This window comes from Camelus bactrianus, chromosome 1 (assembly GCF_048773025.1).
Source record: "Camelus bactrianus isolate YW-2024 breed Bactrian camel chromosome 1, ASM4877302v1, whole genome shotgun sequence".
In the NCBI taxonomy this organism is placed as follows: Eukaryota; Metazoa; Chordata; class Mammalia; order Artiodactyla; family Camelidae; genus Camelus; species Camelus bactrianus.
In genome coordinates this window covers 11485743-11510298 of record NC_133539.1, presented here as the reverse complement: position 1 = coordinate 11510298, position 24556 = coordinate 11485743, and the positions used below count along the sequence as shown (strand labels likewise).

The 24556-nt window shown below is 33.2% G+C and overlaps 1 protein-coding gene across 2 annotated transcripts in view; it reads right to left on the bottom strand.

The window, feature by feature from the left end:
• Positions 1–24556, bottom strand: part of SCAF4 (SR-related CTD associated factor 4) — a 53005-nt gene that overhangs the window by 20574 nt on the left and 7875 nt on the right. For both annotated transcript variants that reach the window (XM_074360691.1, XM_074360694.1), the window contains exons 2-12: positions 14313–14396; positions 13371–13415; positions 11178–11339; positions 9941–10076; positions 9488–9627; positions 8698–8874; positions 4262–4497; positions 3781–3889; positions 1710–1874; positions 1091–1176; positions 225–415 (exon numbers count right to left, since the gene is read on the bottom strand). In XM_074360691.1, coding sequence (XP_074216792.1) covers positions 225–415; positions 1091–1176; positions 1710–1874; positions 3781–3889; positions 4262–4497; positions 8698–8874; positions 9488–9627; positions 9941–10076; positions 11178–11339; positions 13371–13415; positions 14313–14396 — 1531 coding nt within the window. The remainder of the gene's footprint in view (positions 1–224; positions 416–1090; positions 1177–1709; positions 1875–3780; positions 3890–4261; positions 4498–8697; positions 8875–9487; positions 9628–9940; positions 10077–11177; positions 11340–13370; positions 13416–14312; positions 14397–24556) is intronic.

Here is a 24556-nt window from a genome sequence, read left to right as displayed (position 1 = left end):
TTCATATTTCATACATTCAATCAAAGACACCCTATTACTCATTACCGTTGGTTTGATTCACTCACTGCTTTACAACTGGCTTAACGTACAGAAGCAAATCCAAGGGTATATGCCAAAGTACAAACAAAACACGATAAAGCAGTATTTTGCTAACAGTTATAAAACACTTTACACCCATCCCATGAAAAATAACGTAGGAAGGTTGAATGTAAGTGTTCATTTACCACTAGCAGTTTCTGATTTGATTTGAGGAAGGCCTTTTTGTCGGCGTTCTCTTTCTTTTTCTCGATCTCGTCTTTCTTGGGATCGAGATCGAGGAGAATGTCGGCGTCTATCTCTGGATCGAGATCGAGATCGTCGGTGACGAGACCTTCGAGATCTAGAACCAGATCGAGATCGTCTCCTTTTTGGTGACCTAATATTTTCACAAGGAGAGAGAATGGATAACACGTGGAGAGAAAAAGAAATTGTAAGCATGTGTTTGTTAACGTGAAAAAGAAAAAACACAACTAGGTAATTTAATGTTTGGATATGTAAGAATCTGACAGTAGGGAATTCATTTTAAAGATTTTTAATACGTTCAAAATTAGAAAGCATGCATATATTACAAACAAGATAAATAAGCTGCTAACTTTGCATCTCTCATTTTTCAAAATTTGTACTATACTAAATGACATCTTTGTAGTGCAGAAGCTTAATGTTATTGAGATATATTGTGACTACTATTCTCTATCTGCTCAGTAAAACCTTTTCTGTAGTAATTTTAAAAACATAATCTGGTAATAGTATTACTTATTATATTTCCATTTTTTGGTTGGTAAATTGGTAACGAAACTTGGAATATATAAATATTATAATTCCATGTAACACTGTAAGCATGCATTAGAGCAGCTCAAAAGGGAATAAATGTGGGTTAAAGATGACTGACTTAGTTTTTTTTTATTAATACTTCTCCTGCCCCCACTTCACACATACATACAAATATACCAAGTGTTAGTTTATTAACTTTGCACATCTAAAAATAATCCAACTTGATTTTAAATTCTACATCTCCTAAGACATACAGATTTGGAATAACATTTTAAATTACCTGGATGCTGATCTAGATCTTGATTTTCTGTTATCAGGTATGTGCCGCTTCACTTCTTGAATACAAGGCTGCTCTACTTCCATTTCCTTTAAAAACAAAACCAAAAGCCATCATTAAACTGGAAAGTAGAAATTATAAATAAAGGCAAGAGGACAACATCTAAAAAATGCTAAATTACAAATCCCTTGCTCTGAAGCAGTTTTCTTTGGGACTTACCTAAGATCGTATTACTAGTTTAACAATGACCAGTCACAAGTGGGAAAAGTCTTTGTCTTATATGGTTTACAAGATTAGAAGAAATACTTGTCTACTGCTAGAAATTATTTCATGTCAGTTACATACTGTTACAATAAACCATCACCTAAATAAATTAGTGAATTAGGCCCTGGTTAAGCTTTCCATACTCCATCTCAATCCTCAGAGAACCCAATGGAAACTGGTAGTATTAATTCATCCACTTTCCGAATGAAAATCTAGGTCACAGAGAGGGTTAATATGTACCTAAGGTAACAGTGTTTCCTCATATTCAAAACTGAAGATAACAAGCCAACAAGCAGGTATCTGCTAGAAGTCAAGGGAACCAAAAAGATAATCAACAATCTTGAGAATGAAGTTTTACCTGATGTGTCTTTTGTGTAAGTGGTTCATTTTGTGTCTGAAAGGAAGTTTGGAAAGGCTGCTGCACAGGTGGAGTTGGAGGAATCACGGACTGAGCCATGGGAGGAAATGGAGGTGTAGGAAGAAGGCCAAATCCTGGCATCTGTCCATTAGGAGGAAGTGGAACCTTTGGTTTTCAAAAAATTGTATGAACAGATTTTAAGTAATAGCTACCAAAAATAATACGAAAAAATCTTAGTTACTTTATATATAACTAAAATATCTTCAATAAATTTTGACCAACGAAAAACTATGACATGCAACAACAATTAACATTTCTACAGGTACAATCTTTATCCAAAGAACTGTTACATATCTAACCACACAGGTTAAAAATCCTGTAACTCAGTTTATAATTGTGAATACACAAATTTGGTTTTATAATTTAAAAACATAACTTCATTTATGCAAGGAAGCAATGAGACAGACTAAAGAAGCTCAGAGGTACTCTACTGCAAACTCTCTACAACTTTAAAGGCAATCAAGCTTTTGAACAGGAAGAGTGGCTAGAAGCATTGACTTCTGGGATGATTTTTAAAAAAAATCTACTCCAAGGGGGAGTTTCAACCAATATGCCTACTTCTAAGGTTTCAAATATCACAGTAACTAGAGTAAGCCACAATCTAACATATTTCTACAGGTGTCATTTCAATACCAATAGAATTAAAAGCATAAATATGTAATTACAATATCACAAAAAAAGCACTCTTTCTAAATTATTTATAAACTTTAAGTAATTGTTAAACATTTGGAAATAAACTCATAGGTTTTCTTCATATTTTAAACAGGCTCATAAAATATCTTTCAAATGTCATTTATCAACAAGTCATTAAAATCACAGCATCAATTTCATATGACCAAATGCAGGCACACCTCAGAGATATTGTGGGTTCAGTTCCAGACCACTATAATAAAGTGAATATCACAATAATTTTTTGGTTTTCTAGTACATACAGAAGTTATGTTTACATTATACTGCAGTCTATTAAGTGTGCAATAACATTAAGTCTAAAAAAAAGTATATACTTTAATTTAAAAATACTTTATTGCTAAAAAATGCTAACAATCATCTGACAATGCATGGTTGCTACAAACCTTCAATTTGTTTAAAAAAAAAAAGAAAAAGAAAAAAGAAAACCCCAAAGAATCCGTGAAGCACATTAAAACAAGGAAAGTTTATAGTAGGGACTGAACATGATACAGATAAGAAAATGAATATATTCTAAAGAGATTTCTTAGAACACTTTCTAAACTAAGTCTATAAAGTAGTATTTCCCAAGGCTGGTTGTAAAACAGAATCACTACACAATTAGAAACAAATAAACAAACAAAAAAACCCCACAACAGATTCTTTAGAGTGACTATAGCACTAGAGGCGCCAAATTTATATTTTTTTAAAACATCCTTCCCCTGCCCCCATAATTTAGATGCACAGTCAAGTTTAGGAAACTCTGAATTAGAGAATTTATTTTATTTTATTTATTTTAAAAAATAAACCCAATTTAAATAAATAAAAAAAATTTATTTTAAAAAATAAACCCAATGAACAAAGCTCTACTAACTTCCTGTAATCCTCTAAGTACACCATGCTCCTTTTACTGCAGATTTCAAACTATATTCCTGAATGCTGTGAGCTTGAAAGCCCTCTAAAGCACTGAATCACACAATATAATGAAAGAAGAGAGATAAGCAGAGAAGAAAAAGAAAGAAAGGAAGGAAGGGAGGAAATAAGAAAAGAGCTATATAACTAAACAAGCCAGTTCCCTGAAATAGAACCAAAATCTCTCTCTAAACTATTTTAATAAAAATACCTAGTATTAAATTATTAGCATGCAATATTTATTAGCATCCTTGTTTTAATTAAAGCAAAAGGCAACTCAAATCAGTTATGTGCTCAACAGCTTTTATTGCAGCTCTAGTACTATTTAGCCACTCACACCAGCTAGCAATAGTGACCTAAGAAGTCCAATCCATATGCTCTAATGAATAAATCTTCAGTTACTAAAACTCAGCTGTAAGAAAAATGTCCCTACCTGATGATGCGCTGGCTCCTGCTGTATTGGCATCATTCGAGGTTGAAACTGATCCATGTTTTGATGCTGGGTATATGCCGGCTGCTGCATGCCATCTCCAGGAAATCCACTAAAAAATGAGTAATCTTTTTACCCATTCAAAAACACATGCCTCTTAGCCACATGTATATTACAGAAACTTAAAAGAATGCTGCTCAGGAGTCATTAATTATCAGCATTTGACTGAATCACACATTTGTCTATATTAATTTACACATTCAGCATTATTCCTAACATAAAAGCCATTTTTCTACTGTAAATCTGATAGGACCCTCTCCATTTAGAAGAAAACCTGTAATATCACAATAAAAAAATTTTCTTTAAAAGACTGTATGAAAAATGATTATTTTTTTTTTGAAAAATGATTATGTTATTGTTACTTGCATCATGCCTTACAATGATTACTAAATCCGTATCTGCTGAGAAATCAAAAGAAACTCACAAGGGGGCCTGTGGAGGAGAAGCCGCAGCCGGGGCAGCAGAAGGCACGGCAGCAGCAGGAGCTGGGGGTGCGGCAGCAGCAGGAGGTGCCGTGGCGGCACTGGCAGCAGTGGCGGCGGCGGCAGCAACAGCAGCGGCGGCGGCGGCGGCGGCGGCAGCGGCGGCAGCAGCATCTTCTTTCTTTGATTCCTCCACAGCTTCTGGCTCATCATCGTAATCAAATCTATCAAGTAGCTTCTGAAATAGGCATGTCAATATTCCATTTTAAAATTTAGACTATGCTTCACTGCACAAAAATCTTTACACAAACAACAGATATTCACCATCATGCATAACCCCACCATGCTTTCAAGTATAATCTCATTTTCCCTTATGTCTCTTAGGACCTTGGTTCATAGACAATTTTTATACAAATGTCATTTTGAAAAGACATAATTATTTAAATTCTGCTTTTCTTCCCCAATTCTAAGTAGTGTTCTCTTTTTGAGTATTTTCTACATGATTTTATAGCTAATTTAGTGACAGATTTTTACTAGACTAAAAACTTCTGGAACTTTGCACATGTGAAAATGGGTATACATTTTCAGTCAGCTTTGTAAAATGTACAAAAAGAAAGACCATCTTATCTAATCATTTTAAATGCCTACAGAAAAATGTCCATATGCTGCTTGCTCAAGAATATACTAGTAATACGACAAAGAAGAAAGAGAATGGCACAGACAGGGCCACACAGTCTACCTGATTACTTGCTTCTTTCTTAAAACTTCGCAGCTCACCTTAGATTACCAGAAACGCTCATTTAAAAAAAAAAATCAAGAAAGCCAATCAGGGCACTTCACAAAATCATATCAAGAAGAGCCACTCAAAAATATTATCACATTTATTTAGAAAGGTAGGAAGGAAGGAAAGTAATACACCTAATTCCATAGGAACACCCACTGCGTGTTTTGGTAGGTTACATACAATACTTCATCATCACAAGAAGCATACAATGTAGATATAATTTCTTCTTTTTACAGACAAGGAAACTAAGGCTCAGGAATTAAGAACCAAAAACCAAGACCATACAGTTAATAAATGATAGAATCAGGATGTAGACAATGGTCTTTACTACTTCAAAGCCCTGTCTCTGGTGTCAAACAAGCAGTCATCTCTCTCAAGCTGTACCCTTCCTGCTCATGGATTTCCAACCTCAGATTCCTGTATTTCTATTGTTCTGTGATAGTTCTGCCTAGAAATTCTGATTCTACTCTATTGAACAGATTTCTAAATTAGGACGAGAAGTCCCCTTCTTGGACAACATTTGTCTTTCTTCCTTTCTTTGTAATTCTAGGCCATGTGATTAAAAGTTCTTATAACTGAGCAATCTAATATGGCTGAGGCATCCTGCTGCTTTACGCACATTAGCTTACTTAACCCTCGTGGCAATAAGAAAATACAGGTATTTTTTAAAATTTATTTTAAAATTTTTTACTGAAGTACAGTTATGACGTGTCAATTTCTGGTGTACAGCACAATGTCCCAGTCATGCATATACATACATATATTCGTTTTCATTTTCTTTTAATTAGAAGTTATTGTAAGATACTAAACATAGTTCCCTGTGCTACACAGAAGAAACTTTTTTATTTTATTACACTGGTATACAGTGAGTATTTAAGTAACCCAACATTAAGAAAGAGTCAGTAACAGGAGCCAAAATTAAAACTCGAGTCTAAACTGCCTACAGAAAACTCAAACCCTATGATCTTCGCAGTTTATCACATACAGGTGTGTTAAAATTTGAGATTTATAACTATTGCTTTGGAAAAAGATTTGAAGCAATTAAAAAATTAAACTTTTATATCCAAAAAGGCATTTCTGTTGCTTTTTTAGGAAACTGAAGATCTATGAAGCAGCTGAAACAGACAAAATGTTCCCAGTCAAGCTGTTTGACTAGCTTAAAATAGACCTTTTTTAGTCAAAAGCAAAGAATTCCTTCTTCTAAACTTTATATAACTAAAAAACACTGATTAACTCACTTAAGGTAAAACACTAGAGAATTACAATTCAAGTTAATAACAAAGTAAGAATGCCAGTAGCACTGCTATTACTCAACATCTTTTTCCTGGAAGTCCTAGCCACCAGTATAATAAGAAAAGAAAAAGAAATGCCTATGTTGATGTTGAGAGGAAAAGTCAAGTTTAGTAGCCTAGAAAATCTGAGAGAACCAATTAGAAAACAGCATTTAATACCAAGACCATTTACAAGATAAAATAAAAATTAAGTTTTCATCTATGGCATCATTAACTAAATAGAAGTGTTATAAAAAATTAAACATGGAAAATGAATAAATACCTAAGAATGGATAAATGGAACAAAAAATGTATACAACTTACATTAAAAACCTAATAAATGGAGATTCTGCAACAGAGACTATCAGTACTTCTTAAATTAACATATAAATCCATAAATTCTAAAATTTGTTAAAGTTCATCTGCAAAAGTATATTATGATGGTTAATCGTATGTAACTTGGCTACATTATGGTGCCCAGTGGTTTGGTTGAATATTAATCTAGATGTTGCTGTGAAAGGTATTTTAAAAATGTGATTAAACATTTAAATCAGTAGATTTTGAATAAATATTCTCCATAATATGGGTATGCCTCATCCAATCAGTCGAAGGCCTTAAGACCAAGAATTTAGGTTTCCTGGAGAAGGAATTCTCAAGATGGCAATATGGAAACCTTGCCATGCAGAATTCAGACTGAAGACTGCAACATTAAGTCTTATCTGAATTTCCAGCCTGCCATTCTGACGTACAAATTTCAAATTTGCCAGCCTGGACAACTGCGTGAGCATGAGCGTGAGAGTGTGCGTGTGTAACTGCTTCTGTTTCTCTGGAGAACCCTAATACATATGCTCAAGAATAGCCAAAGAAAGTCGGAAAGAGAATAAGGGCAGAAACACATCTGGAAATAAAATACAAGTTGCAAGTATTTAAATTGTTATGATGCAGAAATAAGCAAATATATTAGTGGGACAGAATAGTGTCTAGAGATAGACACAGAAACAAACGAGAATTAAGTGTATGACAAAAATTGTGAGGGAGAATCAGCAGTTTCCAAAATATGAAGATATTCTAAAATATGGTTCTGGATGGATGGACTGAGAGACAAACATAAAAAACAAAAATATAAAACTACTAGGAGAACTACAGAATTTTTAATACCAGTGGGAAGAGTTTTCCTAATTATAACACAAAACAGAAGACTAATAAACAAAACCACAATACGTAACAATTTATGTTCACATATGCTTGAAAACAGGTCTGAAAAGAAGAAACAAATCTGTTCAAAGCAGAGGGGAACTGATTCCCTTTTTACTTTGGAACTTTCTGTATTACTTGCTTTTTTTTCCCTATAATAAACATGTATTCCTTTCTACTTAAAAATTTCATTCAACCTTTTTTTAACCAATATTCATTCATAAATCACTACAATATAACCAGTATCTGTTTATATATGGATTCTTAACATGGACTACCAGCAATAAAGTCATTGTATCTTGTAATTATAAATATAAATATAAATATAAATGCTAGAAAGAATCAAAATTCTAGAGATTAAACTGAAAGATATATCATTCCAGGATCTTCAAACTTTTATTGTTTTTTGCAGCGAAATCTGTAGAATGAAATGAAATTTTGTATGGCCATAAATCCAATACATAGACAAGATAAAAGTGGAGTTGTTTGGGTTAACATCTCAACAGGAAGCTCTGAGCTGTGTATATTCAGCACATCTATATCCTCAGTGGCAGCTCCTTCAACATATATAAGACCCAAGAGAACAGTTGGAAGACACTGAACCAATCCAAACCCTCATATAGATATAATTAACGTTTTTAACAGCAAAAAAACAGAAAGCAACTTCAATGTCTATCAATAGGGGGAATGGCTAAATTGTGATGTGCCCATGGAATGAAATACTCCTAAATGATCACTCAGTAAAAATGTGTATCTACATCTATTAACCTCAACAACAACAAAGAGACAAGATTAAGATCAAAACACGCAAGTCAGAAACAGTGTTTATATATACTAAAGACATACATATATTTTTTAATATGTATATGTATGTACACACATATATAAAACGAAAGAAAAAGTATATAACCCCAGGAAATTAATTCTGAAAAGATATACATCAAAATGTTATCTTCAAGTATGTTAATGGTGAATGTTCTCCTGTTTCCGTTACACTGTAAATTTTGCAACAAGTATATATTACATTTATAACCAGAAATAATAATCCATGTTTTGATATAAGGGGGAAAAATCCCTCAAACCACAACGCAACGAAATGACAATCCAGAGAAGCTAGAGAAGGGAGAACCTTCCACATTCCGACCTGAGTGATATAGACAATAGAGTGGGATATGTGAGAGAAGCGTACCTTGTCAAATGCAGTTTTTTGCTCAGGTGGGGGGAAAGCAGCTTTTTGTTCAGGTGGTTGTGTAGGAGCTGTCTTTAATTGAGCTGTGATAGCCTGAACCTGAGCCATCACAGCATTGTCAATGGCGGGAGACTGTGGTTTTGGAGGCTGTTGAAAAGTCTGAAGGATCTGCTGAAGCTTAAAGAATGGGAAAACTGATAAACCACATAACAAAGTATAACCATAGTATCAAAAGTTAATTTACTAAAGAAAATCTTACAGGTGGCTCAAAATAGCATAGGCACAGAGTACACTGGGAAAAAGAATCCACTTTTTGGTAATGGTTACATTTGTTGTGAATGTCAGGGAACAATGTCACTTAAGGTTAAAAATGTATGCCAACAACCCCAACAGTAGAAAATGATGGTCAAAGAGAAAAGAAAATACACCAAATTGTGAACAAGGTAAATATATACTCTAGAAAAGTGTAAAAAACTATCTCCAATCCAAATAATTTTGAAATCAACTGGAAATTCTGGAACTGCGAGCAGCCATACCAGCAATTTGGCAGTTCTTAAGTTCTCTCCAAAGGGGTACTGCTATTTCTCAGTGTGCTGTTACCCTGTTTCTCACCCTTTCCCACAGTTTTCCTATTAGCCCTATGCATTTACCTTCCTGGTGAAGGCTTTTCTAGTTGAAAAGTAGAAATATTTCCTCCCTAAAATGTGCTTGATAATTAGGAATGAAAAATAAGAACTGACAACAGTATCTTAAATAAACAATTTAATGTTTCTTCGGATAAGTGGTTTACCTGTTGACCTTGAGTTGTCTGAAACAGTTGGGCCACAGCAGCAAAAGCATCAGAGCTGGGCAACTGTGGTACAGTTGGTACAGAGTTTGTAGTGGCCTGTGGAAGTTCAGAAGCAACCTTGACTGGAGGTGGAGGTGAACCTAAAAAAGAAAAGGTCATTAAGGCCTAAGAAAACTTTAACCTATAAATTTTTTTTAAACTCCATTAAGTTTCTATACAAAACACTCCATTCAGTTAAACACACAGTAAAAATACAGATTATAGTATTACAGTTTATACTAGCATTGAAAACTTTTATTAGAAATAAGAACTATGGAAAGAAAACCATACATTCCAAGATGTAAACTCAAGTTTCCTTCTTATGGAAAAAGTCCATCACCATAAATAGACTCCAAATATTTCATGCACAAAAAATTATATCATTTCTAAGTTCACAGATACACTTGGCCATACCTTCATTATTAGTAACATTTTCTGCTATTGGGGCTGCATTACTGGTTCCTGCTGCCATGTCCAAAAGAGGCTGAATAATTTCAATTTTGAATACCCCATTTTTTTGCCAAAGGTTCAGCACACGAACTATTTTACTCTGTTATGTGTGAGAAAACATGAATATACAATAAATATTTGCTTAAATAATTTATTATACTTCTTACAAAGAGAAAAAAAATACTCTAAGCTAGTATCTTCAAATTAGATCTGTTTCATAAAAAGAATTAAATCATCTGAATTACAACCTGATTAAACTCCTCTAATTGACCTTTCTTCAGTAGTATAATTTGGTCTAAGAAACAGGAGGGAAAAAAAAAAGGAATATAATCTAGATAAAAAGAAATTTACTATAATAATGCATTTGAAGTTTTCATTATATTCATAGTTACAAAGAAACAAAAATAGTTATCCGAGAGAACTGAAGTAAAAAAATTTTCAGGATGACCGTAACAGTTAAAAATATTAAGAAACTGGCCAGCAAGTGTTATGTAAGTTGTTTTGTGGACCAGTAAATATGAAGGCAATCCAGAGAAAATGTGCTATTCATGGGTATAATTCTTATCTCCTACTTAAGGAAATCACCTTTTTCTCTTGTATACTTTCCCAAGAAGAGCATTCCTCCAAGAGTATAAATATAGAATCCATAATACTCAAAATTTATGCGCCGTTTATTGTAAGTCTCTAGCCTTCACTGAGTTTACCTTACCGGTGTATTTCTTCCACATACTGGAGTCTAGTTTTCATGTCTATAATTTTTTTAAAAATATTTTTATAGTACATTGTAAAGCCAGCTATATATGAGAGGAATTAGATACTATAGTCTGATTGCTAATGAAAACCATTTACACTCTAGCATCTCTATATACTGGGGAAAGCCATCAATTCTTAGTCCCTTCTGGAATAAGCAACAATCTGAGGTGAGCACTGCCTTCCTCTACTGCAGAATTTCTTTACCACTCAACACAAGAAATCTTTCCAACAACATCTTCTTTAAAGCAAGATGGTGCTCCTTTTAAATTTTAACAATACAACATTCCTGAAGGACTTCACAAAAAAAATGGATAAATACGAGATGACTACTACAGAAAAAACTGGGTTTTGTTTCAAGTTCACAGAGATCGCTACATAATTATCTTTCTAGTACCAAATATCTAGTATACATTTAAACAGACTTAAATAATAAAATTATAAACTATACCTTATCTTCAGATGGACAAAGATATAAATATTGGAATGTGGCAGTTATGTTTTTAGAGAATCTTGGCCCAAAAACATCTTTATCAGTTCCAAACTGATGACGAGACTGTCGCACAATTGAGTCGATTACATACAATCCCGGAACCTTGTACTCTGGTTTACACTACAAAGATAAAGATGTAAAGTCAATACAAGAAAAGCAAATCACAATCTGATACCCATTAACCTCACTTTTATGAAACTCTATATATCCAACATTTATTTTTATTTAGAAACTACCCGAATGTTTAGTTCTCTTATTGGCTAGTTTGTCAAATTTCCTACAAGTCTGTAGAGAACTGCCATTCTCTTGAAACTTCAGATCCCCAATATTTTACTTTTCTCTGATCCCTCTATCTCCGCACACACAACTGCACAGAATCAACATTACTTTACCAATCCCAAAGCCACTTCCATACAAATCCACTTATTATAATAAGTCTCTATTCCAATTCATCCTGCTCAAAAATATAATTTTAACCTTTTAAAATTATCAAAAAGATAATTTTAACAACATATTAATTTTAATTCTATTACAGTACCAGAGAAACAAAAAAGGAGAGGCCTTTGTTGGCCTACCAAATTGGCAAGATAGAAAGAACAGAGAAAAAGACACCCACATACATCTCTGGTGGTACAATCTTTATGAAAGATGATTTAGCAATAAAAGCAAAGCCTTATTTGATTCAACAAGTCTACATCTAGAAATTTATTCCAAGGAAAACAATTAAGATGTCTCTAATTTTCCCCATAAAGCTAGCCCCTGAAGTGAAATGCCCAGCAGTAAGGAACTGGTTGAGTAGATAATGAAAACATATCCATCAACAGAAGTGTATAAAGATAGGGTGTGCGTATATGTATATATATATATATACACAACAAAATTCTACTCAACCGTGAAACAGAATAGAATTTTGCCATTTGCAGAAACATGGATGGACTTGGAAGGCATTATGCTAAGTGAAATAAGACAGAGAAAGACAAATACTCTATGATATCACTTACATGTGAAATCTAAAAAATACAACAAATGTGAATGAAACAAAAAAGTAGACTCAGATATAGAGAACAAACTAGTGGTTATCAGTAAGGAAAGGGAACGGAGAGGGGCAATACAGGGATGAGGAAAAAGGTTATTATCGGATTACATGAATTCATGTGTGTGAAACTTTTGAAAATTACAAAGCATTATAGATTTTTTTTAAAGCACTACAGAATTTAAGAATCTTTCATTCAATAAAAAAAGGAGAAAAAATAAATTGTGAAAACAATCACGATGAAATACTTCACAGATGTTTATGATAAATTCAGTGGGAAAGCAGATTATCAATCAGTATGTCTTCATTTTTCCTTTTATAAATGTACATGTACATACTAAAACCTGAGTAGATCCAAATGAAATAAAGACATTCATAGTATCTGGGGTGATGGCATATAGGTAATTTAAATTTTTTTCTATTTTATTTATTTGTACTTGGATTTGCTACTATAAAAACCTCTACTGACTATCCTTTTTTGGTCTGTTGGAGCTCTAACTCCTATCTCTCAGCCAGTATTAAAAGGCCATGGGCCAGAGACATTTCCACACACAACTTTTTTTTTTTTTTTTTGGAGTCCATACACATTTATCAGTGTGTACTACATGACACAATTCCAGGTTGGGGAAGCAGACAAAGATGTCCAAATCTCTGCTCTCGGTCCTCTACTGAGACAGACGTGCTAATCACACAGTTGTAAAGCAATATATAATTGTGGAAGTGAAAAATGGTTCAATTATGATGGGAGCAGGGAAAAGTTGGAAAACTTTACAGTGATTTCATTTCAAGTACTCCAAGATGAGTTAAATGTCAACAGAGTAGACACAGCAAAGGGGAGAGGAGACCTATCAGGCTCAAGGAAGAGAGTCTTGTCAGCAGACAAGAAATTCTGTTGTTGAATGGCTATCTCACAGTAATTGTTCAATCAACAGTACTGCTATAAATTTTTGTTCTGTTAAAGAAAAAACCCCCCAAAATCTCTAATGATTAAAACGAACTCCTAGTGACAACTTTTTTGTAGAGTGGCTTTAGAAGCAAGCATCCAAATTACAAATTACAAAGTAAATCACAATTACTGATCATAACTAAAATGAAGTAGTAATGAAATGGATAGTTACCTTTTTGATGAACTTTTCTACTATTTGAACTACATGCTTATAAAGCTGAAAAGAATTAAAAGAAAATCATTATCCAGTTTACATTATTTCTACATTTCCTGTAATCAGAAAATACTCAAAACCTTGAAATTTGCAGAATCTGATTAATTCCCCACTGAATGACAATGAGAAATAATTCATACTCAACACACAGTCAACAACTTAAGAAATCTTAACAAATCAGGAAAAAACTAACTGAAACAGAAAACTATAAAAAAAAATCCCCCGAAACAGCAGGCCCTTTTCTTAGACTTTTAATCAGTAAATCTCATAAAGCAATTTATCAGAGAACTTTATGACAGGAATAAGATCAATGGAATTGGGACTAAATAATGCAGTTTTTAAAGTGACTCAATTATTTAGGAGTGATCTTGGGTAAGACATTTAATTTCATGAAGCCTGAGGGTTTTTTAAAATAAAAATGAAGCTAATATGCTGACGATTTGTAAGAATTGAATGGAAAAAAAAAACCTGCCATTCTACTTTCTACTTCAGTGAGTTCAACTTTTTTAGCACCCCACACACATAAAAGATAATCAAAAGGTAATTATGTGAAGTGATGGATGTATTAATTAGCTTGATTGAGGTGATCATTCCACAATGTACACGTGTATCAAATCATATTTTATTAAATTATATGACTAAATTTATTTGTCAATTATACTTATTATAGCTAAAAAATATAAATGGGAAATACTAACAACAAAAAACTCAATAAGGTTTTAAAACAATATGTTACAATGCAAATGCACCATACTGTACTATTATGTATCTTCAGTAAAACCTGGTTAGTGCTCTTTGATTCAGGCCTGAACTAATTCACAAGATGAAGCCACATTTAATAAAAACATTTCAAAATTTCAAAAACACTTTTCAAATTAAATATATTTATTTTACTCTTACCTTAATAGCTTTAATAGCAGCTTTCGTGATGAGAATCATCTTGGCTCGAGAGATGGGAGGCTTCATATCCATAAGTGAAAAGAGCTTAAAAAGCAAAAAACAAACAAAAAAAAATTTAACTAAAAGTAAAATTAGCAGTTAATCCTTCAGTTCTACAAATATATTTATAATACATTAACTAAAAAAATGATAAATTTTTGGAAAGTTTAACAATTTGTGTAGTAAAGAAAAGCCAAGAGTGTTCCTACATACCAGCACCATCACTTTGAAAATATAATGGGAAAAGATTGTTAAAAGCAGCAAAATGGGGGGGGGGGGGGGAGGTAAAAGGTAAGAAATCTTCAAAATCTGTAACAGAAAAAAATTACAAAACTTTACTGAAGAACTCAAAAATGATCTGAATGGAAACAAACATACCATGGTCCTGGGCAAAAGTGGCAACAGTGTGACTCAGTATTTAATATTTCAATCCAAGCCTCACTGAGATTTTAAAGAACTTCAAATAATTCTAAGCTTCATTTGGAGAAGCACAGGTATTAAATCAGGCAAGAAATTTAACATGCAATTATAAAGCTTGAATTCACAATTTCTTGATTTAGTCAGGAATAAAAATGACACCATATTTAACAAATCTCACCACAGTAAATCCAATAATCAGATGCTCCCATGAGACTTAACCACACATGCATAATAATAATCCTTCCCCCTAAATTTTAAATCCAACCAAAACATGAGAGCTCACAGAGTTAAAAAGATAAAATTCTGACATTACTAAGCTTGTATCTAATTTCTTAAAAATTCTTAATTTTGTTTTGTTTTAATCATAGGCACATATACACACACTTCTAAAAATATATTTTGAAATAAATTTCAAGGCTTCCTGAGCACTTTCAATCATACCAACATTCATATTACATGAATCATATTTCCATTTCTTTCCAATTAATGCTGATATTTCAAATATGGAATCCCTAAGACATAGATCACCTTTACTAAGAGGTGAGCCTAAAGAATTAAAGTCTTTTTTTCCATGTAAATAGCCCTACCTGGGAACATATCTTAAATTCTCTAGCAACAGAGAATTTTCACAGCTTTTCAGAACTACAGACACAATGGGACTATAGGTAATGGTAACTGTAAGTTTAGAAAAAGTATGCAATGCCAGATATAATCAACATATGAACTAGTTATGTACTCTGTTTAAGTGGATAAAGGTAGAATTTTCCTATAAATAATACCAAGATACAGAAAACAAGAGAAACACAAAGATATTAGCATAGGAATTCATTTTTTAAAAAGGGATTATCTAGGGCGCAGGGTATATAGCTCAGTGGTAGAGTGCTTAGCATGCACAGGGTCCTGGGTTTAATCCCCAGTACCTCTATTAAAATAAATAAGTAATAGATAAACCTAATTATCTCCCCTTCTCAAAAAAAATTTAAACGGATTATATAAATAAATATGGTCATGATTCTTTAATTTACCAACATAATAAAAATTCTCCTTGAGAATAAATGCTCAGAAATTGAAAAACTATTAGAGAGGAGATAGTAATCTTTGAAATTATACAAACCAATGAGAAACTAAGAAAATTTAAAATATTTCAACTTCAATACAAATTAAAAAAAAATCAACACTGCATGAAATATACAGCACACATTTTATGAAAGGGTTTTATTCTGCCCACTTCTCAGTTATAAGTTATTAAGATGGCTGTTTATTACTGTTGTTCTATTTCCTTCTCTGGACCTAAAAGCAGAGAAAGGAGATGCAAAAAGGTTTATACATGATCTTAAGAATGAGCAACAGTAAGACTACTTCTCTGGCCATTAAAACATTAGAGAATCGTGTTTTAATGAAGCCTAAGCCAGAGCTAATATTCACTTAATGTCCCAAATAGCACTTCTTGATTATCTCAGCAGTAATGAACTTGCTGTATTAAACAACAACAACAACAACAACAACAACAACAACAACAACAACAAAGTCAACTGAGCAACACCAGACAGACCAATGCAACTTCTGATGAAACACTCCAGTCTATATTTAAATCATAATCTACTTAAAAAATTAAAATAAAGACTATACCATATAGCAGTATAACCATCATTCAAGAAATAGACCTGCAAGAAAGCCTTCAACTGATCACCTAAGAGACAGAGGAAGGGTGTTTATTCTATTAAAGAAAGTACAACTTCGGAAAAGAGAAGAAAACCTATACTGAGCACTTATGAATAAGGAAGAATTAAGTTTGCTGGTGCATTACTTTAATCATACTAATAAATAACAGATTGTTACACCTCTTTTGAGATGATACTCAAAAGGGTTATATCTGTTTTGGATGATGCTCAGGAATAGGTCTGGACTAGAATTTGTTGATTTTAAATTAGCTCACAATCCTTAACAGCATACTCATCTCCTTATACAATGCTGATTACTGACTAAACACATGCAGAGACCATTAACTATGACAGAGAATACAGACAAAATATCAAGCAGGCATCTGTGTCTGTCTGTATTTATATTGTACTGATTCAGGGATAATGATGAGACATACTGAATTTAATTTGGGATGCCTACTGAAAATCCAGGCAGAGATTTCAGCAGACACTGGACTATGGATCTGTGTCTGGGCTAGAAACTGAAAGGTCACAGGATCACAGCCATGAGGATGAGTAAGAAGAGAACCAAGAATATATAATTAACTAGGGCATACTAGAAACTTCAGCGTGGTACAGAGAAAGGGGATGGACAAATGAACATGAGGATAAATGCTGGAAATTAAAGGTATCTGAAAGGGTCAAATGCTACTGCTAGTTTTTGTATATGGCATGATATACTAGTCATCTGCAACAGGACAAGCGCTCCATAAACGTCACTAGCTGCAGTATTCTGCGCTACTCCAGCTCTGTATTCACAATTAATGTAATCTGTCAATGAAAACAAATGTGTCAAAGCAGCCGGAGAAACCATGCAATTCTCTTACTGAAAATAATAGCAGCAGTAGGCCTCAAAAGGTACAAAACCTTCTTAGAAAGTCTTAGTAAGAAAAACATACTTGCCAGCAGCAGACCTGAGTTTGTCTTTTTGCTGTCACTTTAGAAAGTCTAAATACGAACACTATTCTGCTGGATGCCTCATACACAAAGTATTCTAAAAATTATGAAGAATTGCTCATCATGATCCCTTACATCAATAAAGAACAGCTTCAAGACAACATAAGGAATGAGCATATCTGGCCCATGACACCTGTAGAATTCATAGTGTTTGGTAGTTAGTCAAAGTAACATGATACTCTGCTATTTACTAACAGTATAAACTTTGATGTTTAGTTCACGTTTTCTAAATTTCAAGGAGTTTTCAAATCTGTGAAAGAGGATTAATCGTACTCACTTCGCCTCATAAGGTTATTAGGAATGTATATAAATCTCTTAGCCTGGTACGTGATAACATACAAATGGCTCAGAGGTATATAATGCCCTGGGAATTCTGACACACATACCACCCCCCCGAGTTTTTAATTATTTGTGCCAGCTTACCATAATTATCTTTTTTGTATTACATTTATTATTCAAGTGCTGCATGTACAGAAATCTTCTCTGTATTGAAAACACAGTAGTATCAAAGAGTTTTAAAGCTATATAGCACCTTAGTATCAAAACCAGTATTCTACTAAATTCGGAACTGCTTTCACAATATATCTGCCAGATTCCATGCAGTCACACAGGCTTAGTAACTCACAACTAATCAGCTCCACTGGTTACCAGCAGTCTTCTCTGTACTGACCCCCAATCTCCTTTCTGATAACCTTCCCTCTCCTATTCCAGTTCTGCCTCTGGAGCACATAACAATAGTGATCTTTCTCATGTGATAAAATATTTATAATATTTAAAGATAACTAAGCATGTTTCCCTCTCTCTTCAATATTAGAATATTAGCCAAATGATATGGTTTCTAGATCTGACTATCCTGGCTAAAACCTTTTAAGTATGATATCTCAAAATAAACAGGGTCCAGATCTGCTCCTGTGGAAATCTAGTGGATTGTCTTTTGCATCAGTTTCCTATTTCTGCAGGAACACATTACCACAAACTCAGTAGCTTAAAACAACACTTTTGGAGGTTAGAATCTCACTAGTATGAAATCAAAGTGTTGGTAGGACTGCCTTCCTTCTGGGTGCTCTAAGTCAAAAATCTATTTCTTGCCTTTCCCAGCTTCTACAGGGTGCCTAAATTCCTTTGGCTCATGGCTGCCTCTTCCATCTTCAAAGCTGGCAGCATAGCATCTTTTTCCTAACCTCTGCTTAAACTGTCATATCACTTCCTCTCCTGCCTCTCTCATATAAGGACCCTGCAGGTTATATTGGGTTCATCTGGATAATTTAGGATAATTAACCCAAATCAAGACCCTTAACTTAATAACACGTTCTAGGATTCAGACGATGGACATGGGTGGGTGGGAGATCATTCATTATTTAAAAAAAATAGTGCTTAATTCATTATTAACTCACATTTATAATCAACTGAGACCCGCACTGGAATCTCTATCAAAACTAGATCTTTATGTTGACTTTACATTTGTTTCTGACAGTCCTTTCAATCTGCGTAGGTAGTCTGGAAATCATTTTCTGCTATTTGAGGTAGCAGCTACTCCAGTCAGCTTGTAAATTTCATAAACCTACTTTATATGGCTTCCTCCAATACAATGGTTTTCTTAAAAATTAAAAAAAACAGGACCCACTTGTAGGATGACCTTATCTGCTATTTCTTGAGCCCTACCAGTCGGCTAACAATCACTTAACAATACTCTCATCCTGTCTACAGTCTTCTAATTTATTCATGACGAAATCATGGTAAATATCTTTCTGAAATACTTGGTTTAGAGTCCTCACTAGAGGAAGTACACTTCACAGAAGAAAAAAGTTTAATCTGATCTGTTATTAATTATTAGTGAATCTCTTCTGGCTTCTAGTGACTAGAAATCTTTCGACAGAATCTCTTTCAATGGGATACTTATTATCCCCCACCTTTTCCCCTTAAACTTAAACTTTTAAGTATTTGCTTTCTTTAAATTTATTTCATAATGAATTAAATTGATCACATCCAGTATTCCTTCCTTTGCTATTATGATGCCCAAAATGACAAATTTTATCTTAAGTGCCTGTTAAAAATTGTAAAGTTTAATATAAAGAAAAAAATATGGATGCTTCCAAAAGGAAATACACTCACAGTGACAGGCTGGTACTCAAATCTCTGTTCTGACAGACTCAGATACAAAATTGTTTAATTCTACAAGCTTTCCTCCTCTTTCATTCATTTGATTCAACAAATCTGATACACTGGCTTCAAACAAATCAAGAGTTAAAGCCAACGTAACTTAAATGTTTATTGGTAACATATACTTTATAAGAATACATGTTAAGTTTAATAATAATTAGAAAAAAACTTTTAAAATTATTTTCTTTGCAAAGATGCTTTGTCCATCTAATTATATAGACTGAGGACAGCTCCATAAAATGCTTACTGCTAGAACAATTAGATAAGGGATAGTTTACAGTCCCTTTTTACCTGACATTCCGTTTTACACCTCTACATATACTTTACATAAGGTTTGTTTCAACTAATTTCTTAATACTGGGCATTTAATATGTTATATTAATACGTTAATAAGTTACTGAAAAGATCTGGTAACCACATATAAAATTTTCAAACACAAGTGGAGGGGAAAAAAAGACTGAAACACTCTAAAATGTTAATGGTATTAGGTGGGATATTTTCTTTGTTTTTTAATTTAAATTTACCTAATTTGCATTGATTTTAAAACGAAAAAAATAAAATTCATGGATTAAAAATGGAAAACTTTGTGTCTGAGACACAAAAATGCATTTCTCCAACTTGATTTTAAATATAATAAATAAGTAGAATCGTTATTATCAGACACAATTTGTCCATGGAGTAAATCTTGTCTTTGAAGTTAATAGTTACGTTTAAATCAATGGCTTGAAAATCTTTAATACACCTTTTCAAAATTACTACAACAAAATTTTAAAAATATAAAATTTTGCCCTTTAAAATCTTTATAACTGAAGCCTTTGTGCATATAAAATCCAAATCTTAAGAAATTACAGTCTTAAATATATTTTTTGACATCTGTGCATTAAAGAAAGCATCCCTTTAACTACTGATATATAATTTACTCCCATGTTAATTCTGTTAACTTTCCAGAGAGTCAAATCCTTTGAAACCCAAATGTTTAAACAATTTTCCACTTGCTTAGAGGAATTTATAGAGACAAGACAGACCTGGCATTAATACAAAATATCCCTAAGACAGGAGTTTTTAAAATTTTCATACCTACTTCTTCCTACATTTCTTTACCTTACTACATTTTCCCACAAATGCGCCAACTTTCCTCCTAGTTCTAGAAAATGCTTTACAAAACACATAAGTGCAAATATGAACTGTTACTATTATGGATGAAATTACTTTCAAAATTAACTACTTATGTTTCTATGTGCATTAAGAAAATTAAGAAAACAGAATATAATAATACAGCAAACAGTAGTTTAAACGTCATCTGCATTATTTCACACTTTTTATTTATGTCACCAGCCCCTAGTTCTGTTACCATTTGCTGCCAGCAGAACTACTTTTCTAATTTCTGACGACTCATTCTATAAAGTATGCCCTAATTTATTCTTCACCTAAGACTAACTCCCTTACAATTTCCAGAGGTCTATCCTTCACTCAAAACTTTTCACTTTAGAAGCCAGGCTGCCTCTCTCATCAGGGCTTTTAAATCCTTCAGTTCCACTTATTACAACAGGTCATTTTCTATTCCTCACCTCCCTTTTGGTTAACAACTACAATCAACCTTCAATTCTTTCGTTTTCCCTTGCTCAAGAAATAGGGCAGGATGTGATTTTAGGAAATGCCAAATATTTTATCCATGCCATTGCTCTACTTTACTAGCATAGGACACAGGTTTCAGAAATGCTTTTATTATGTCTCATTTAAGTAAACTTTGTGTCTGCCCAAAGTTGGCCATAAAAAATTTTCATGAATTAAATAGTTCCTCCTAGACTTTAACTGAAGAAATAAAAACTGGTTCCAGGATATAAAATCATTTGATTAGAAGAAAAAAAATTATCCCATACATTGTGTATTTTATCTATATCTATTTTTCTCCCCACAAAGTTGTAATGACTAGATCTATACACAAGCATGGGATTAAAATGGAAAATGTCAACATTTATAAAGTCTCTAATCAATTTTAAAATTTTAAGTGTGAATATTAATTAGCAAATGAAATATAAATGCCTATAAAAGCGTATCTTAAGTTTTAAACACTGATTGCATCTATTCTACTACTAGGGATGAGTCACAAACTTACCAAACTTTATTATTCTTAAACTGTGGCAAATTCATTCCCAAGTACACATTATAGTGCACCTGCCACCATGCTTCAAATATACAAAAGTTGTTTAGGGAGCACTCTCCCTTCATAAGCAGTATAGTAGACAAAGACTGGCTGCTCACAAAACTTCATTACAGCCACATGGGGGTGTGGACTGGGCTTAGGCAGCCTCTGACAGTACTCAGCCAAATCTCAGAACTGCCATTTCTACACCGTGTGACCTTGGACAAATGACAACACCCCTCCAGTTTATGTAAAGACATATATAAAACACCTAACCCTTAACCTGGTATCTGGTTAGTATTTAATGAGCAAATGCAGGATTCCTTTCCTGTCCTTCCCTTGAACTGTCTCCCCTGGATTACTTCTTAAAATAGCATGTAAAAACTAAAGATATCGTTTGAACAAACTTAGGATTCAGGATCAACAAAATAATTTACAGAGCCCCTCAGCAGCTAATAGATATTGTTTCCAAACTGACAGAAAAATCAGATCAAGCAACAAAACAATAAAAATGGTGTTAAAACCAGACTTTTTTGCCTTTTTCTTTAAACAGCTTTGAGCTGTAATTCCTATACCATAAAACTCACTCATTTAAAGTGTACAGTTTAGTGGTTTTTACTATATTCATATAGTTATACAACCATAAACACTAATTTTAGAAAATTTTCATCACATCTCAAAGAAATTCCATATCCATTAGCAGTCACTTCCCATTCCTTCCCCATCCCTCAACTAATAATCTACTTTCTATCTCTATGGATGTGCCTATTTTGGGTATTTCATATATCCAAAACCCACCTCTAACTTATAAAATATGCTCTTAGATTTATTAAACAATGGTTAAGGTCTTTATGGATTTGAACGTATCTCCAATTGAACTCCAAACTTGGCTGTTCTTTCCAAAGTGATTTATCATTTAGCGTCTCTCTCTTAATTAAGGTGAACTAGGTAATATATGACCATAAAAATTTAAAGAGTATTTTACCATTTCCTAAAGGCTTAAAAGCCATATTACCAAAAATTTCCATATTATAGGTTTCCTTTAAGCAGGGCATTATAATTCGACATCAGCTAAAACTAAGCTCTGACAAAAGGAGAAAATAAAGTGGAACAGTCATGATAATGTACATAAAGATATAACGGAGATATTGCAGAGGGAGATTTACAGATTATGGGGTTGCTTAACCATTGCTCTTCAACGTAATAACACACCTAGAGTGGGGCAATGGAAGTCCACCCAGCGGAAAGCAAAAAGTGGGTCTCTAAAAACTCTACATACAATAATAAAACTGAGAATTCTTTTATCATCAAACACCATCAATTCTAAGTATCAGGGATAAAACATTCCTTCCCCTAAAATATTTTGTTGACCAAGATTCTTAAGTTTTAAACTACTGCTGTGGTTATTGATGAGTTTTAATATATAAGCATCAAATCTGTATATTTTTATCATGTATCTTTTAATAAGCAATCTATTCTAAGTGGAAATTCATTAGAAAACCCTCCAGTTATGTGGTCAATGTGCAAAACATGCAAATTCACTACACCTGTTCATTTGGAGAATCACTACAAAGAGGTTCAGGATAGCCTGCACCCTCCTCAGGCTCAGTTTATGTCTCCAATTCTGTGGTTCACACACACACACACACACACACTTTTAAACAGTGCACTTAAAGTATGATAGCTGTGTGCAATTCTTCTTTCCTGACATATCTTTTTTCTGGTATAAATATTTACAAACAGCCAGAATCAGCCTTTAACAAAGGAACACGAAGCTTGAAGATCCATGAACAAAAATTACAGAGATTGCCATTACTGTTCAACAAAATATAAGGAAGTGAACATTTACACATAATTTCAAAAATGTTTATCAAATATAATAGAAACCTATATTGAAATTTCGAGTGAAAACACTTTAGTGAAATTTTTTTTGTCCCAGAGGACATTTGAAAGTCACTAGAATCAATCCTGAAAAGACATGGATAGCATTGTGATTTCTAGAATTTACTGTGAAGTGAACTTTTTCTAAATTTCTGCCGAAGTAACCTTATGTTTAAGACTTTCCAACTATCTGTATATCTGCTGCTTTATGTACAACTTTTTGTAATTAGAATTAATGAGAAGTGTTTTTCAATCAATTATGGGGGAAGATAAGATTGTTAAATCTGACCATAACTGTCTACTGAACTCAAATACGTGAAAATCAACTGTGACAGTCATTGACAAATATGCAGAAGTTAAGGCTTAAAAAGAAACCAGAATATTACTATTCATTATTGTGACAGACCAGTACATAGATAAGATTTTCTACTTTTATTTTAAAAAGTATTTATGAAATTTAAATATATTAACCAACTTCTACTCTCTGTTGTAATATTTATGTGTAAATGGTATAAAGTTCAAATTTCTTTCTTGGTCAATTTCATGATTATTTCTGAAAATAATTTTGTTGTAGAATAAGGAGTGTGTTTAAAAAAGGAAAGAAACCGTTCTGTTCTGGGTGTCGAATATGCTAGGTACACTACTGCTCTATGGTCTCTTCCAACTGACCCACATGGATTTATACCAAAAATCACAAATTATCCAAACAGAAATTATCACTTTCAAGAGGTACTCGGATGGCCTTTCACCTTTCACTGAGCTCTGCTACTTTTCTTCCTCTAAGCCTTGGCTTCTAATTCTTAACTCCACTCTAGAGTTACACTGAATTTCTTGCTGAATTCACTGCTAACCTGTACAATACTTCATTTGTATTCAAAGTTTCTAAGTATTTAATCTATGACTTCACAAGCACCAATAAAGAGCTAACTATAAAGCAATGAAAT